At 41.9% G+C, this 16,651-nt stretch overlaps 1 protein-coding gene across 1 annotated transcript in view; it reads right to left on the bottom strand.

Annotated features, from left to right (window-relative positions):
- PI4K2A (phosphatidylinositol 4-kinase type 2 alpha) overlaps nt 1–16,651 on the bottom strand; it is a 30,266-nt gene that overhangs the window by 3,928 nt on the left and 9,687 nt on the right. Inside the window, exons 3-8 of the mRNA XM_035026540.1 lie at nt 13,119–13,250; nt 12,597–12,750; nt 6,686–6,747; nt 4,903–5,002; nt 4,075–4,208; nt 3,517–3,576 (exon numbers count right to left, since the gene is read on the bottom strand). Coding sequence (XP_034882431.1) covers nt 3,517–3,576; nt 4,075–4,208; nt 4,903–5,002; nt 6,686–6,747; nt 12,597–12,750; nt 13,119–13,250 — 642 coding nt within the window. The remainder of the gene's footprint in view (nt 1–3,516; nt 3,577–4,074; nt 4,209–4,902; nt 5,003–6,685; nt 6,748–12,596; nt 12,751–13,118; nt 13,251–16,651) is intronic.

Genomic DNA, 16,651 nt, shown 5'->3' with positions numbered 1-16,651 from the left:
TCTCCCCCACTTGTGCTCTCTCATACTCTCTCTCTCAAATAAATAAGTAAATAAAATCTTAAAAAAAAAAGAGAAACGTGTTCATGGGAACATGTTTGTCAAAATTAGAATCACCACCATTTATCTTCTCTGATAGGACAGTACAAAAATCGAAGTTGTCCTATGATAGCCTGCTTGCTTGCTTTTTAAAAGTTTCTTTTTTTTTTTTTAAGATTTTATTTTTAGGGGCACCTGGATGGCTCAGTCGTTAAGTATCTGCCTTCAGCTCAGGTCATGGTCCCAGGGTCCTGGGATCGAGCCCCGCATCAGGCTCCCTACTCAGCAGAAGCCTGCTTCTCCCTCCCCCACTCCCCCTGCTTGTGTTTCCTCTCTCGCTGTGTCTCTCTCTCTGTCAAATAAATAAATAAATAATAAAATCTTTAAAAAAAAAAAAAAAAGATTTTTTTTTTTTTAAAGATTTTATTTATTCATTCATGAGAGACAGAGAGGGAGAGAGAGGCAGAGGGAGAAGCAGGCTCCCAAGGAGCAGGGAGCCCGATGTGGGACTCGATCCCAGGACCCTGGGATCATGACCTGAGCCGAAGGCAGACGCTTAACCATCTGAGCCACCCAGGCGCCCAAGATTTTATTTTTAAGTAATCTCTACACCCAACGTGAGGCTCAAACTCACAACCCCAAGATCAAGAGTCACATGCTCTACCAACTGAGCCAGCCAGGCACCTTCTTTAAATCGCCTGATACTGAAGATTTTTATGGCCAGGCCACAGACACAGGGGAGGATAAGCAGGGCTGCACCCTCAAATCACACAGACACATAGTCCTCAAGCCACAAATATCTTGGGTCTGCAAATGCTGCCCATAAAGAGGCAGAGATACACCTGAAACAGAGGGGGAAGTCAGAAGTGGATCCTGCCAGTAATTATATTTTTTACTTAATTGTTTTGGTATCTGTCAGCATCCTCCACTGCTTCAAAGACCCTTGAACACAAAACCCAGGGTAGAGAATGAAAAGGAGTTTCAAATGGAATTGGAGTGAATTGTACAGGAGACTACCCAACTTAAGAGAAAGGACTTTAAACCTGCCCTGGCTGGTTCTTCCTGTGCTTCCTTTGGTTCTTTGGGCTAGAAGCTGCCTCTCATGCATGCTGAAGTATCTGGAGTAAAATGTCAAATTATCTACAACTTACTTTCAAAAGATCTGGCCAAAAAGAAAATATATCAATCTATCTACCGAGGGAGAGACAAATTTCACAGGTACATTAAAGAGAGAAATTACATGGATATATAGAGATAGATATTATTCCGATAGATAATCTACAGAGATACAAGCAAATAGATATAGAGATAAAGCAAGTGTGGCTAAGTGTAATAATTGGTGAATCTAGGAAAAGATCCTCTTTACTGAGGTTTGAAATTTTTCAAATTAAAAAGTTGACGAAAAAGTGATAGCAGGCACATAATGCTAAAGAATGAACATTGTCTTTGAATATGCCATTTAAAGAGGCTTTACCTCCGACCCTGCACTCTAACACCTGGTGTGACGTCTTTACAGTGAGTAACAACTTCTGTCACCCAACTCCGTCTCTCTGGGAGTTCTTGACTCTTTCTCCTGGCTTAGGGCCCTCATACAGGCACTCTGTGACTAGGCTCAGGTAGGTAAAGGGTTGTGACCTCCTTTCCCTGTGGTAGGTCAGACTTCTGGAAGGCAAAGGCTCATTTTGCCCTGACTGGTAAGCTAATAAGGATGTAACTGGTATTGGCCACCTACCTGCTGAAAGGAGCCGGATGCTCATGAAACCTTACGGTGTTTCAAAGGTAGGCACTCTAGATTGTAAGAGGCCAAAAGGCCCTCAAAAGACATTAAGGGCACAAAACGGAGAGAAAGATAAAATTACGCTCTCCCTCCCCCCCCTTTTTGCCACTCTAGATAACATCCCTAACTGGATATGAGAGGAGGGTTGCTATGGTTTTGGCAAGGGACTGAGCTGGGAAGGGATCAGGGCAGACAGGACAACAGAGACCGAGGCGCAGCCTACATAAACTTGAGAAGTTGTTCATTCCTTTATGCTGAGTGCCGTAATACCACAGTACATCACATGGTTTTTAAGGCTTCCAAAAATTTTGCCAGATTGACAGGGCCCTTACACGGCTTGAGAAATGTAGGAAGACCGCGTTACTGGTATGCAGGCAGCTATAACTACCGCAGCTCTTAAAACCTCTGCACGTCCCATTTCCAAGGAAACATGGACTCGGTAAGCCCAAGAGTTGCTCTCACCAGAAGCCTTTACCAAAACGGTAGGAAGAGGTAAATGCCTAATTACAGCTAGAAAGACCTTCCTAGCCTTTAAAGATGTGAAAAGCTGGGGCGCCTGGGTGGCTCAGTCATTAAGTGTCTGCCTTCGGCTCAGGTCATGATCCCAGGGTCCTGGGATCGAGCCCCACATCGGGCTCCCTGCTCGACGGGGAGTCTGCTTCTCCCTCTCCCTCTGCCACTCCCCCTGCTTGTGCGCTCTCACTCTCTCTGTCAATAAACAAAATCTTTAAAAAATAAATAAATAAAGATGTGAAAGCTGCTTTTTCTATATACAAAATCATAAAACAGCTAATGCATATTGAGCACTTCAATCCATCAAGCACTACTCCAAATCATTTATTTCATAATAACCCTATGACGTAGGTGCTGTTATTAATCCCATGTTACAAATGGAGAAACTAAAGGAAGGAGAGATTAAGCAACTTCTCCAAGAACTCACAGCCAATAAATGACAGAACCAGGATTCAAACACAGGCACCATGACCAGTGTGTGCCCCTTAACCACTATGCCATTCCAGATCTCTTTAAAGTGATAAGAAATGTCAGTGCCCTACAGAGTTTTACTACAATTTTTCAGGTTAGTCTTTACTATACTTTGGAAGATCAACAATTCCCTAGGGGTTTCCTTAGCTCTCTTTGAAGATGAAGTGGAGAGAGAAGAAATAATACGACTTGTAACCATAATAACAAAAATTATAACCATAGCCAATTTATGAGTACTAACCATGTGCTAGGTAATTGTCTTTACTAAATATTTGATATGCATTATCTTATGTAATCCTTTGGCCAACTGTGCAAGGTGTTATTATTGTCACATTTTATAAACAAGAAAGCAGAGGCTCTTGCCTAAGGCCTCAGAGCTTGCAGTCTGACTCCAGAGGCTAGCTCATAAGCACCAAAGCATATGGCCTGCCTTGAGCAACTTGAGGACAGGGGCCCCTGGGTAAATTTACCAATGAACTACCCAGCAACTGGCACAGAACTGAGCACATAGTGCCTCACCGAGCACTGGATACCATGGAAGAGGTGGGAGATTTGAAAGGGCTCCCTTTCTTCTCCCATGTGCTAAGACAGAGTCATAAATAAGTATGGCATAGACTCAAAGGGTATAAAACACAAGCTTTATGCATTTACTCAACATGAGCATATGACCCGCCCAGAGAGATCCCAGGGATGACACCAGGAGGAAGTCCCAGGCTTACCTGTCCCCGCATGACAGCAATCTGCTTATGGAACTGGCCCCTGTCGAAACCAGGATCTTTCTGCAAAAGGGCAGGAGATGGAACCTGCATGAATCCCTCAGAAGAACCCATCTTCTTCCCCCAAATAGAAACTTTCTAATAAAGAAAACTTACATGAGGCTTATGAGGCTTAGTGAAGCTAACTACCACCCTAAGAACTGTTTCACAGATGGGGAAAGAGAGAACAAGTAAATATCTTGTCCTGAGTCTCTTTATTAACTCTAAAGAACTCCAGGCCCTAGTGCTCCATTTGCAAAGGAGGGCTCTGTAGACACACTGCAGCCCCATGACATGCAGGATTAACCCACACTGATTCATCACAGCTGTCAATGTTTTTTTCCAAACTGCCCCAAACTAGGTCTTGCTGTCCACATGTGGGAATCTTGCTCGCTCCTCATTGGCTAACACAAGTCAGAAGAGTGTTAGCCATTCTCTCTTGGCTTGTATCAGAAGCCATTTGAAAGCCATTAGAAATTCCTTCTTCTATATAGTTATAAGGTTGAGGCTCCCAGGGCTAACCTTGAAGAGTTCATATAGGTCCTCCTCCAAGTCCTTGACGAAGTTAGGGTCCGATATCTTTGGAAGAATCAGATCTTTGATCTCCTGAGAGAACGGGACTTTTGCCTGAGGCAACCAGGCCCAGTAAAAGGGATCTGAAAAGAAGAAAAGCACAAAGCAAAGCTGCCCATCCATGTCCTCCACCTATCAGAGCACAGCAAAAGGCAGAACGCCCCTCTCACATGATATACAACAGGAAAGAAAATTACAAGGGATGTTAATCCTAAAGGCTACAGAGTAAGTGGAGGAATTAGGATTCAAACCAGGACTGCAGAATCCCAGAGCTGGTGCTCTTTCCCAGACATCACATGACCTTCCAGTGACTTGCCACTGAGATATTCAGATGCTCCTTCTGAGAAGACAGACTGGTACTGCACAGGGGCTAGTGACCCCCTCCTTGTATCTCTCTCTCTTTCCAAGAGTTTCTCAGAACAGGAGCTGACTTCCAGGATGTCAACAAGGAAGACAGAACACTGACAATAGCTTATATTTAGAAACACAAATGGAATAAATCAGATAGTCCTCAGAAAGAACGAGAAAAAATGCAAACACAGATGAGAAAACTCAACTGTGTGCTTTTAATAGGAATAATGTAAAGGTAAAAATGATGATAACAGCTTGTGTTCTGCATACTTGCCACGTGCCCACTACTGTGCTAAATGCATGAGCTGCATTATTCCATGAAGTCTTAGAATAATCCTGTCGTAGAGGCATTATTATCTTCATTGCATAGATGAGAAACTGAGACTGAGCAAGAAAAGAGCCAGACCACAGTGGTCTTAGACTTACATGCCCTCCAGGAGTCAGGATGTTTCAGGGGGAAAGCCAGCCCATTGTCTATGGCAGCCACCTTGATAACAGGCTCCTTCACCACCACCCAGTCTGCGTCCTGAAGAGCAAGGAAAGACTCAATACTTAGGGTCCCAACCGTCTCATGCCCTTCAAAGTAGTAGCAAAGCACCCCACCTCAACCCCCTCAGGCACCAATCCTTAGTCAAACTCTGAACTGGTTTCCACAGTTCCTAAACTTAGTACATTTATGGCACCTCTGACTTGGCCTCTTCAAAGTTCTCAGAGTCCCTTATCTTAGAAAAGGTGCACTTCCCCAGGAGTTGCCACAGCCCTTGGTAAGAAGGAAACCAACAATAACAAAGGTAACTCCAAGCCTTTCCTCCTAGGGAAAGGCAGTGAGAGTCCTGAGAGTATGAGAAGGAAAAAGGAAAAGCAAGTATCAGCCAGCCAAGGTTCTTCTGTGTAGACCTTGACCAGGTGCTACTTCACTGGTGACCACATTTTCCCGTGACACAACAGAACCATGGAGGTACCAGCTGGCTGCTCTTGCACAAGAGTCTCTTGTCATTGCAGTGATAAGGGAAAAGGACAAGGCCGACTGCAAAGAGTGGGGCAGGCTACCTGTGATAGCCTGTCAGACACTCTCATGACTGTCTGTTTGGCTCCATACTTCAGGTTCACAGGTGCCATCACAGAAACAGGGTATGTAGGTTGAGGATACCTGCATCGGAATCCCCTAGGAGGTCTTATTAAAAGTACGGGATCCTGGGGCACCTGGGTGGCTCAATCAGTTAAGCGCTGCCTTCAGCTCAAGTCATGATCCCCGGGTCCTGGGATCGAGTCCTGCATCAGCCTCCCTGCTCAGAGGGAAGCCTGCTTCTCCATCTCCCTCTGCCCCTCCCCCTGCTTGTGCTTATGCGCTCTCTCTGTCAAATAAATAAAAATAAAACCTTTAAAAAAAAAGGTATGGAATCCTGAGTTTTACCCCAGACCTAATGGAGGAAAGGCCTGAAGAATCTATTTTTAATAAGCTCTTCATGTACCAAATATGAGAACCACAATTAGAGAAGGAAGTAAAAACACTATGAGAATGTGTTAACTAACCTTATTGTGGTAAACATTTGGCAAAATATACATGCATTAAATCACCACGTTGCACATCTTAAATCTGCACAGTGTTATACGTCAATTCTATTTAAATAAAGCTGGACAAAGAAAAACTTATTATAAGGAATAAAAGTCAACCTTACTCTCCTATTCTAGGTAGCATTCCTACTAATTTTTTTAAATGTGCAGACTGAGCAGGAATAGAAAAGCATGGTAGAGGATGAAAGCAATGAGAAAGTAAGCAAAGTTGCAGGAAGCAGCTTTTTCTAAACTGATGTTCTATGGAATGGTCTATTATGAGGAAAGTATTCTAAAAAAGTTTAGAAATCACTGGGCCAAACAAAATTAAATAGGTTCATTTAATGGACTACTTCTCAAACCTTTACTGTGCTACTATGCAATGTGAATCTCCAAGAAAGGCATAAAGCATATAATATGTTCCAAACATATTTGAACCTTTCTTCATTCTATCTCTATGAACATCATTCAATAAGATACCACTTAAAAATCAGATTGAGAAGAACTCTATCAAATATTAACCTATCAATTTTAAACACATGTGAATCCTGATTCTTCTGAACCTATGTGACCTAATCTCTGATTATTATGTGTTTCTATATTATGCATACACACTACCTCATCTTCTTCTTTAATACACAGATCAGTCTCTTACCCGGGAGCTAGAACTATCCATTGGACAGTCATATTTAATCAGCCAGTTGTCATTGCCTCGATCTGTGAACAGAAACATGAAGTTAGAAAAAACTGGGGTGACTTTCACTTTCAGTCATGATGGACTACATATTTTGGGCACTTGGTCCAATCATTCTACTGAGAACACCTATAAAAAATTGATAAAATATTTTCAGATCTCTTGAAGGTACTGGAGATTTTAACAAGACCATTAAGAGTTAAAGTGTTGAGACCTGGGAGAGAAAGGAAATTCAGACAGGGAGTCCATCATTTGTGGCGTATTTTCTCCTAGAGCACCTGCTGGTTATAGAGCTGGGTGTAAGTTTTTTTAAACTTAAAAATAAATAAATAAATAAAATAAAGAGAGAATAGCTGAGAATCTTCCAAAACTGACAAAAGTTATCAAACTATTGATTCAAGGGAAACTGAATCCCTAACAGGATAATGCAAAGAAAACTATACCAAGCATATTGCAGTAAAGTTCTGAAAACTGACTACAGGGAAAATCTCAAAGGAGCCAGAGAAAAAGAGAGATTACCTTCAAAGAAACAACAATAATACAGGAACAACTGACTTCACAGAAATCATGGGAAAAGAAGACAATGGAATGGGTTTTTTTTAACTACTGAAAGAAAATAACTACCAATCCCAAATTCTACACCCAGCAAACATAGCCTTCAAAAATGAAGGTGAGGGGGCGCCTGGGTGGCTCAGTTGGTTAAGCGACTGCCTTCGGCTCAGGTCATGATCCTGGAGTCCCGGGATCGAGTCCCGCATCGGGCTCCCTGCTCGGCAGGGAGTCTGCTTCTCCCTCTGACCCTCCTCCCTCTCATTCTCTCTGTCTCAAATAAATAAATAAAATCTTTAAAAAAAAAAAAAAATGAAAGTGAGGGGGTTGCTTGGGTGGCTCGGTCGGTTAAGCGGCTGCCTTCGGCTCGGGTCATGATCCCAGGGTCCTGGGATCGAGTCCTGTATCGGGCTCCCCGCAGAGGGAGAGGGAGAAGCAGGCTCCCCGCTTCTCCCTCTCCCTCTGCCTACTTGTGTTCTCTCTCTATCTCTCTGTCAAATAAATAAATAAAATCTTAAAAAAAAAAATGAAGGTGAGGGGCACCTGGGTGGCTCAGTTGTTAAGCGTCTGCCTTCGGCTCAGGTCATGATCCCAAGGTCCTGGCATCAAGCCCCGCATCTGGCTCCCTGCTCGGCGGGAAGCCTGCTTCTCCCTCTCCCACTCCCCCTGCTTGTGTTCCCTCTCTCGCTGTGTCTCTCTCTGTCAAATAAATAAATAAAATCTTTAAAAACAAAAAACAAAAAACAAAAATGAAGGTGAAATAAAGACATTTTCAAACCAACAAAACCAAAATTCATCATCAGCAGACTAGTATTAAAATATTCTCTAAGTTAGGGTGCCTGAGTGGCTCAGTAGATTAAGCGTCTGACTTTGACTCAGGTCATGATCCCAGGATCCTGGGATCAGGCCCTGCCTCAGGCTCCCCACTCAGTGAGGAGTCGGCTTGTCCCTCTCCCTCTGCCCTTTCCCCTGCTTGTGCTCTCTTTCTCTCTCTCAAATAAATAAATAAAATCTTTAAAAAAAAGTGTATCTATATTCTCTAAGTCAAAGGAAAATTATCCCAAACAGAAGCTTGGAGATACAGGAAAATTGAAAGAGCAATAAAATGGGTAAATATATTAGTAAATCTAGATAAATATTAGCTTTTTGCAGTATGATAGTGTTTTTTTTTAAAGAGTTATCTTTTAGAGACACATACTGAAATAATTATGAATAAAATTACATCTGTAATTTGCTTTAAAATAATAAAAGAAGATAACTAAATGGAAGTGTGAATGGGATAGGATTAGTCATGGACTGATGGTTGTTAAGGCTGGAATGACCAGGGCGCCTGGGTGGCTCAGTCGGTTGGGCGACTGCCTTCGGCTCAGGTCATGATCCTGGAGTCCCGGGATCGAGTCCCGCATCGGGCTCCCTGCTCGGCGGGGAGTCTGCTTCGTCCTCTGACCCTATCCCCTCTCATGTGTTCTCTCTCTCTCATTCCCTCTCTCTCAAATAAATAAAAATAAAAAAAAATCTTAAAAAAAAAAAAATTAATTAAAAAAAAAAAAAGGCTGGAATGACCAGTGCATGGAGGTTCACTATTCTGCTTATTTATATATGCTCAAACGTCTCCATAATTATTATTAATAACAGTAATAATAATAACAATATCATCTTGTGGTTTTACAGAAAAGTGGTTTTACATAAAAGTGGTTTTACATATGCACATACACATATACATATATACATGCATACATAATTAAAATGTATGACACTAATAGTATAAAAGTCTAAAGATAGGAAATCAAAGATTCACATGGTAATCTTTAGAGTAACCATCAAGGGAAAAGACAAAGCGTATAAACTTCTGAGCTAAAAGAGGGGAGAAATGAAATACTTACAAAATAATTTAAGATCTTATTTAGAGAGAGAGAGAGCACGTGTGAGCAGAGGGAGGGGCAGAGGGAGAGGGAGAAAGAATCTCAAGCATACTCTGTGCTGAGCACGGAGTCTGACGTTGGGCTCAATCTCATGACCCTGAGATCATGACCTGAGCCGAAATCAAGAGTCAGACGCTTAACCGAATGAGCCACCCAGGCGCCCCTAATTACAAAATAATTTTAAAGGAAAGCAAGAAAGAAAAGAGATCATAGGAAGAAGTGTAGGAAAAAAAAAGACAAGCACACAAAATAGAAAGGAAATAAGATGGTGGATGAAAATCCAAATATATCTGTATGTACATTATAGATAAATAAACTAAATGCTCTAAAACTAAAATATAACAGTTGTCTCACTGGATGAATAAAATTGATAACCATTTAAATATTTAGTTTAAGAAAAAATGAAGTGGGGGAAATCGGAGGGGTAGACGAACCATGAGAGACGATGGACTCTGAAAAACAAACTGAGGGTTCTAGAGGGGAGGGGGGTGGGAGGATGGGTTAGCCCGGTGATGGGTATTAAAGAGGGCACGTTCTGCATGGAGCACTGGGTGTTATGCACAATGAATCATGGAACACTACATCTAAAACTAATGATGTAATGTATGGGGATTAACATAAGAATACAAAAAGAAAAAAGAAAAAAGAGAAGATTGAAATTGCTAAAATCAGAAATGAAAGTAGGGACATTACTACCAATTTTACCAAAATAAAAATAAAAAGGATTATAAGAGAGTACTACAGGCAATTGTATACCCAGACACTGGATAGCCTAGATGAAATGGCCAAATTCCTAGAAACACAAAATCTAAAGACTAGACCATGCAGGGGCGCCTGGGTGGCTCAGTTGGTTAAGCATCCAACTCTTGATTTCAGCTCAAGTCATGATCTCAGGGTCATGAGATCAAGCCCCATGTCAACATAATAAAAGTCATACATGAAAAACCACAACAAACATCATCCTCAATGGTGAAAGACCAAAAGCTTTTCTCTAAGATCTAGAACAAGGCAAAGGTGCCCGCTTTCAACATTTCTATTCAACTTGGTACTGGAAGAACAGAGCAATTACGCATGAGAAAGAAATAAAAGGCATCTAAATTTGAAAGAAAGAGGTAAAATTATCTGTTTATAGATGATATGATTTTATATGTAGAAAACCCTAAAGATGCCACACCAAAAAAATCAGAACTAATAAATAAACTCAGCAAAGTATCAGAGTACAAAGTCAACACATAAAAATCACTTGTGTTTCTACTTACTAACAACAAACAATCCAAAAAGCAAATTAAGAAAACAATTCCATTTAGCATCAAAAAGCATAAAATACTCAGGAATTAATTTAACCAAGGAGGTGAAAGATTTGTATAATAAAAACTATAAAACATGGCTGAAAGAAATTAAAGAAGACATAAGTAAATGGAAAGACACTCCACACTCACAGATTGGAAGGCTCAATATGGTTAAGACGTCAATACTACTTTGAAACTATTTAGAGATTTAATGCAATTCCTATCAAAATCCCAATGATGTTTTTTGCAGAAACAGAAAAACCCATCCTAAAATTTATATGCAATCTCAAGGGATACCAAATAGACAGAACAATCCAGAAAGAAAAGAACAAAGCTGGGGACTCATACTTCCTCCGAATTTCCAAACTTACTATAAAACTATACTTACTATAGGGGCGCCTGAGTGGCTCAGTCTGTTGGGTGTCCAACTCTTAGTTTCAGCTCAGGTTGTAATCTTGGGGTTGTAAGATCAAGCCCTGTGTCAGGCTCTGCACTGGGCATGGAGCCTGCTTAGGATTCTCTCTCTACCTCTGCCCCTCCTCCCCCACTTGTGTGCACATGTGCGCGTACTCTCTCAAACAAACAAAACAAAACTATGCTTATTACAAAACTTAATACAAAGCTATATAAATCAAAATAGTGTGGTATTGGCATAAAAACGGACACATAGACAAATGAAATACCATACAGTCTAGACATAAACCTTTGCATGTATGATCAAATGGTTTTCGACGAGGGTGACAAGACCATTCAATGATGAAAAGATAAGTCTTTTCAACAGATGGTGCTGGGAAAACTGGATATCCACATACAGAAAATGAAGTTAGATCCTTACCTCAGACCATATACAAAAATTAACTCAAAGTGGATCCATGACCTAAATCTAAGACCAAAAATTATAAAACTCTTAAGACAAAAACATAGGGCAAAAGCTTCATGGCATTAGATTTGGCAAGAATTTCTTGCATATGACCCCAAAGGCACAGACAATAAACAAAAAAATAGACAAACTGGACTTTGTGAAAATTTAAAAATTAATTGCATCAAAAGATACTATCAACAGAATAAAAAGGCACCCCATGGAATGGTAGGAAATATTTGCAAATCATGTATTTGAAAAGGAATTAATATCCAGAATATATTAAAAAACTCCTACAACTCAACAACAAAAAAACGTGATTAGATACAAATGGCCAAAAAGTACATGAAAAGATGTTCAGAACATCACTAATCATTAGGGAAATGCAAAACTACAAGGAGAGACCACATTATACCTACCAGGATGGCTACAAATGAAAAACAAAACAAAACAAAACCCAGAAAATAACAAGTGGTGATGAAAAGGTGGAGAAACTGGAACCCCTGTGCACCATTGGTGGGAATGTAAAAATGGTGCAGCCACTGTGGAAAACAAAACGGCAGCTCCTCAAAAAATTAAACATAGGTCAACCAGACTTCAATTAAAAAAAAATTAAACAGAACCGCCATATTACCCAGCAATTTCACTTCTGGGTATATACTCAAAAGAAATGAAAGTAGTGTCTCAAAGCTATTTTACACCCATGTTCATAGCAACATTATTCACAAGAGCTAAAACATGGAAGCAACCCAAGTGTCCACTGACGGATAGATAAGCAAAATACAGTATATACATACAATGTATGTCCAGCCTTAAATAGGAAATTCTGATATATGCTGAACATGAATAAAGCTTAGCGGCATATACTAAGTGAAATAAGCCAGTCACAAAGTGACAAATACTGTATGAGTCCACTAATACGAGGTACTTAAAGACAAAACTGTCCTGTGATAGCTCTTGCTACTATGAGTAAATAGGGATCAAGGGCAAAAGTATCCCTGATGTTGCTTTGAAGAGCCAGCGTGTCTTCCGTCTGGGACCAGGAAAGAGGTTAAGATAAAACATTAGTAACTACTGGCTCCAGGATTCACTACCTCTGATAACCACACATGATGTGCCTGAACAAAGCTTGTCTTGGAAAATTATTTTCAAGGCCCTTCTGACTTAGGAAACCTTCGTCCCAAGAAGGCACTCTGGTATGGAGTACCTCGCAGTGGTCTAGCACAGGCCCCAGGCTGCCCACAGCTGCTCACCAGTGTTGCGGATGATGTAGTCCAGCACCACCAGCCGCTCAAACTGCAGCAGTAGCTGCCGGTTAGTGTTCTCCGGGAGAGGTTCTGCTTCAAAACGCCGTAGCCAGTAGTCTGCATCTTTGTAGCCTTCAACAAAGAGCTGGAATGAACCAACCTGCAGCCAAAGAGCAGGAATAAAGGTATTTCCCTCCGGCTCAAGTCCAGAGAGCCCAGGAGTGAGCCGGGTGGCCCATAATGCCCTATGGCGTTTATGTCAGAAAAAGGTCATGAGAGTGACTGCCCATCCAAATTCAAGAAGCGCATCTAAATGGGCCAGAGGAGTAAAGTGAGAAAGGTAGGGGCTCTGTTCTCTGGAGAATTATTCCGCAAACCTTAGACCCTCAGAAATGAGGAAGACGGGCGCCTCAGGGCAGGCTATTCACATGTCTATATGCAAGTCTCCAGGTGCCTTGTTTCAGCACTTGGATGGTCATGCCACCACACATCATCACCTTTACTAAGCCACACAGGTGCAGTGTATACCTTTGGCGGTAGCCCGATGCGATTAAACCGCTGCCCAACTTTTGGCACTTTCTCTAGCGCAAGCCGCTTGCCCCTGGACTTCACTCGGTCAATGGCACTATAGTTGAAGGTATCACTGGCCAGGTATACTACCTACAGTGGAAAGAGAACAGATACCTAGGTTACAGTTGAGTATAAGGAAATATATCACTATGGCAGGGAATACCTGGATGCTCACCAATACTGTTCCTCTTCCAGGGGATGCAGAAAGAATGCACTTCTCAGCCTTTCTAATATGAGCAGTTCAGGCCAACGGAATGTTGACAAAGTGATGTCTGTATATCACTTCCGGGCCTGGCCCCTTAAATCTCCCATGATCCTTAGTTCACACTCCCCAACCTGTGCAGCTGGAAATGAAGGGCTCGGAGATGGCAAAACCACATCATGGAAGGATCTTAGATCTCTTGTCACTACACGGAGTGACAAGGGATCTGGGAGAGCTGCCTAAATGGCATGAGTCTACAATGTGAGCAAGATCCATTCAACCACTGAGATTCAGGAGTTGTTATAGCAGCTAGCAAGAATTCCCCTGTCTAAGACAGCCGTCTCCTGGGTTAGAAGAGGGCCCAGGGCCTATTTTTCTCTCCAGATAAAAATAAATTGCGATTCACTCTATACCCTTTTATTTCTTTTGAATTCTGTACTATGTGCAATTTATTCACATTTTAAAAATAAACATTAGGGGAGCCTGGGTGGCTCAGTCGGTTAAGCATCTGCCTTCAGCTCAGGTCACGATCCCAGGGTCCTGGGACTGGGCCCCGCATCAGGCTCTCTGCTCAATGGGGAGTCTGCTTCTCCCTCTCCCTCCATCTACTGCTCTGCCTACTTGTGCTCTCTCTGTCAAATAAATAAAACCTTAAAAAAAATTAAAAAATAAACATTAAAATGGGTTTTAATCTTTAGTGAATTGCTACATAACATGCATATCTATGTAGACTATATCTGGAATATTACACAAGAAACTAGTACCAGAAGCTGCCCCTGAGAAAGGAAATGGAGTGGCTGGAAGGCAAAAGTGGGAGAGAGGCTGAACTGCTCTTCTCTGTTTACCCTACTGTGCCTTCTGATTTCTACACTAGATGCCCGCATTGCCTATTCAAAAAAAACATTTTTTTAAAGACTGTATTTATTTCTTTGAGAGAGAGAGAGAAAGAGAGAGAGAGCATGAGAGGGGTGGAGGGGCAGAGGGAGAAGCAGAAGCAGGAAACAGGCTCCCAGCTCTCTGCCCAGGACCCCAGGACCATGACCTGAGCTAAAGGCAGATGTTTAACCGACTGAGCCACCCATGAACCCTTCAAAAAAACATGTTTTAATGGGCCATCAATATTACACTTCATTGGGGCACCTGAGTGGCTCAGTTGGTTAAGCGTCCAACTCTTGATTTCAGCTCAGGTCATGATGGAGTCCCACGTCAGTCTCCGCACTGGGCGTGGAGCCTGCTTAAGATTCTCTCTCTTCCTCTCCCTCTGTCCCACCCCCCCCCCCAAAATATTACACTTGATTGTCAAATTGTGGTAATATCACTGTAATCCGTATGTATGTCAATTATCACCCTTATCACACCATCTTGTGATTATCCATTTATACATCTAACCTCTCTCTTAAGACTCGAGATTTGGGGGGAAAAGAGAACATCTTATTTTATTCATATTAGCATCTTCAGCACCTAACACAGTGGCTGGCACATGCTCATTAAATATTTATTAAGGGGGGCGCCTGGGTGGCTCAGTTGGTTAAGCGACTGCCTTCGGCTCAGGTCATGATCCTGGAGTCCCTGGATCAAGTCTCGCATCGGGCTCCCTGCTCGGCAGGGAGTCTGCTTCGTCCTCTGACCCTATCCCCTCTCATGTGTTCTCTCTCTCTCAAATAAATAAATAAAATCTTAAAATATATATATATTTATTAAGTGAATGCATGAATGAGTTACAAGCTTCTTTCAGAGATAGCAACAAGTGAGTCTCAGCATATAAATAACTAAAATCAAATTTAAAATTTTCTTTTCTAAGCCTTGCAAAATTCATTACAAATAATTATTGTGCCTATGAATCTTAGAGAGGGACAAAATCATTCCCTCCCTCCTAGCCATTCATCTGTCCATCCAAAGTTAACAGGAATATCTAGAATGGATGTGCAAGGTACAGTAGGTTGGCAATCTCTGCCCAGGAAGCACAAGCACAGAAGTTAAGGAGAAAAAAGGCTTTCCTAAGAATACCTGGCCAGTTTCCACAGTGAAAACCCTCACTCTCTCAAGCAATAAACAACCCTTTCCCCCCAATCAGATTTTTTTCTTTTTTTTTTTTTTAAAGATTTTATTTATTTATTTGACAGAGAGAGACACAGCGAGAGAGGGAACACAAGCAGGGGTTGTGGGAGAGGGAGAAGCAGGCTTCCCACCAAGCAGGGAGCCCGATGCGGGGCTCGATCCCAGGACCCTGGGATCATGACCTGAGCTGAAGGTAGACGCTTAACGACTCAGCCACCCAGGCGCCCCTCAGATTTATTTTCGATCGCTCTCTGTAACAACCCACTTTTTTCTCTATGACTAATGAAACTATCATAACCCGAAACCTTACAGTAACAGAGAGCAGAAACAAGCTATCGAGTGAGCCCTGGAGCCTTACTATTTGAAGCTCCATCATAACATGAGCCCTGTTCCCATAGTGACAGATGCTCTCATTAACTGGATAGAATCCTGTCACAACGGTGGGGAGGGTGGGAGAGGAGACACCTCCTCTCACTATTCTCCAGCAACTGTAGGTTAAACTTGCAAAGTTCTGTCTCATTTCAGTCTCATGGAAGACTAATATTTTGTTGTTGCTGACTTTTTGATGCAAAACATCAAACAGGGAAACATCTAACAGGGAAAGAGGAAGACCAGAGATGGGGTAGAACAGGATCATGGCAGGTGACATTCTATTATGATTAGAATTGTCATAAAAGTACCACAGGCTAAGACATATGGAGTATTTACATTGTGCCAAGGCACTGGGCTCCGTGTTTTACATGGATTATCCTGTGTAATCTTAATAGCCGCCCCATAAAGTAGGAACTACTTATATCCTTATTTTTAGTGAGGAAACTGAGCACGCAAAGCATGTGGGGGTGTCTTAAGTGACTTGCCAAGGGTCACCCAATCAAGAGCTGCAGAGCCAGAACTGTGACTCAAGCCCTGATTCTTAGGCACTACTCTCCAGAAACACAGGCAGAACACGCACAGGGCCAGGTGCAGACTGCTATTTACCTAGTAAAGAAAGGGAATTACAGTGATGAGCAAGGAGTATTTAAAAGAATGTTTAGAGTCTAGGAGGGGCCTAGTAGGAGGAATTCAGGTTAGGCAGGAGATCTTTGGAGCATTAATTATCATACAAGATGTTCAAAGTGTGCTATTTAACTCTGTGTACAGACAGAACTAAAGCATAAAGGGAAGTAATGAGCTGTACAAGGCCAGGCAATGAATCAGATGTCAGTGGGAGCTATAAGCAAACACTATCCCC

This window comes from Mirounga leonina, unplaced genomic scaffold, assembly GCF_011800145.1.
Source record: "Mirounga leonina isolate KUSES-001 unplaced genomic scaffold, KU_Mleo_1.0 Mir_114, whole genome shotgun sequence".
NCBI lineage: Eukaryota > Metazoa > Chordata > Mammalia > Carnivora > Phocidae > Mirounga > Mirounga leonina.
The sequence above is the reverse complement of the archived record's forward strand: the minus strand, read 5'-3'. Positions and strand labels throughout refer to the sequence as shown.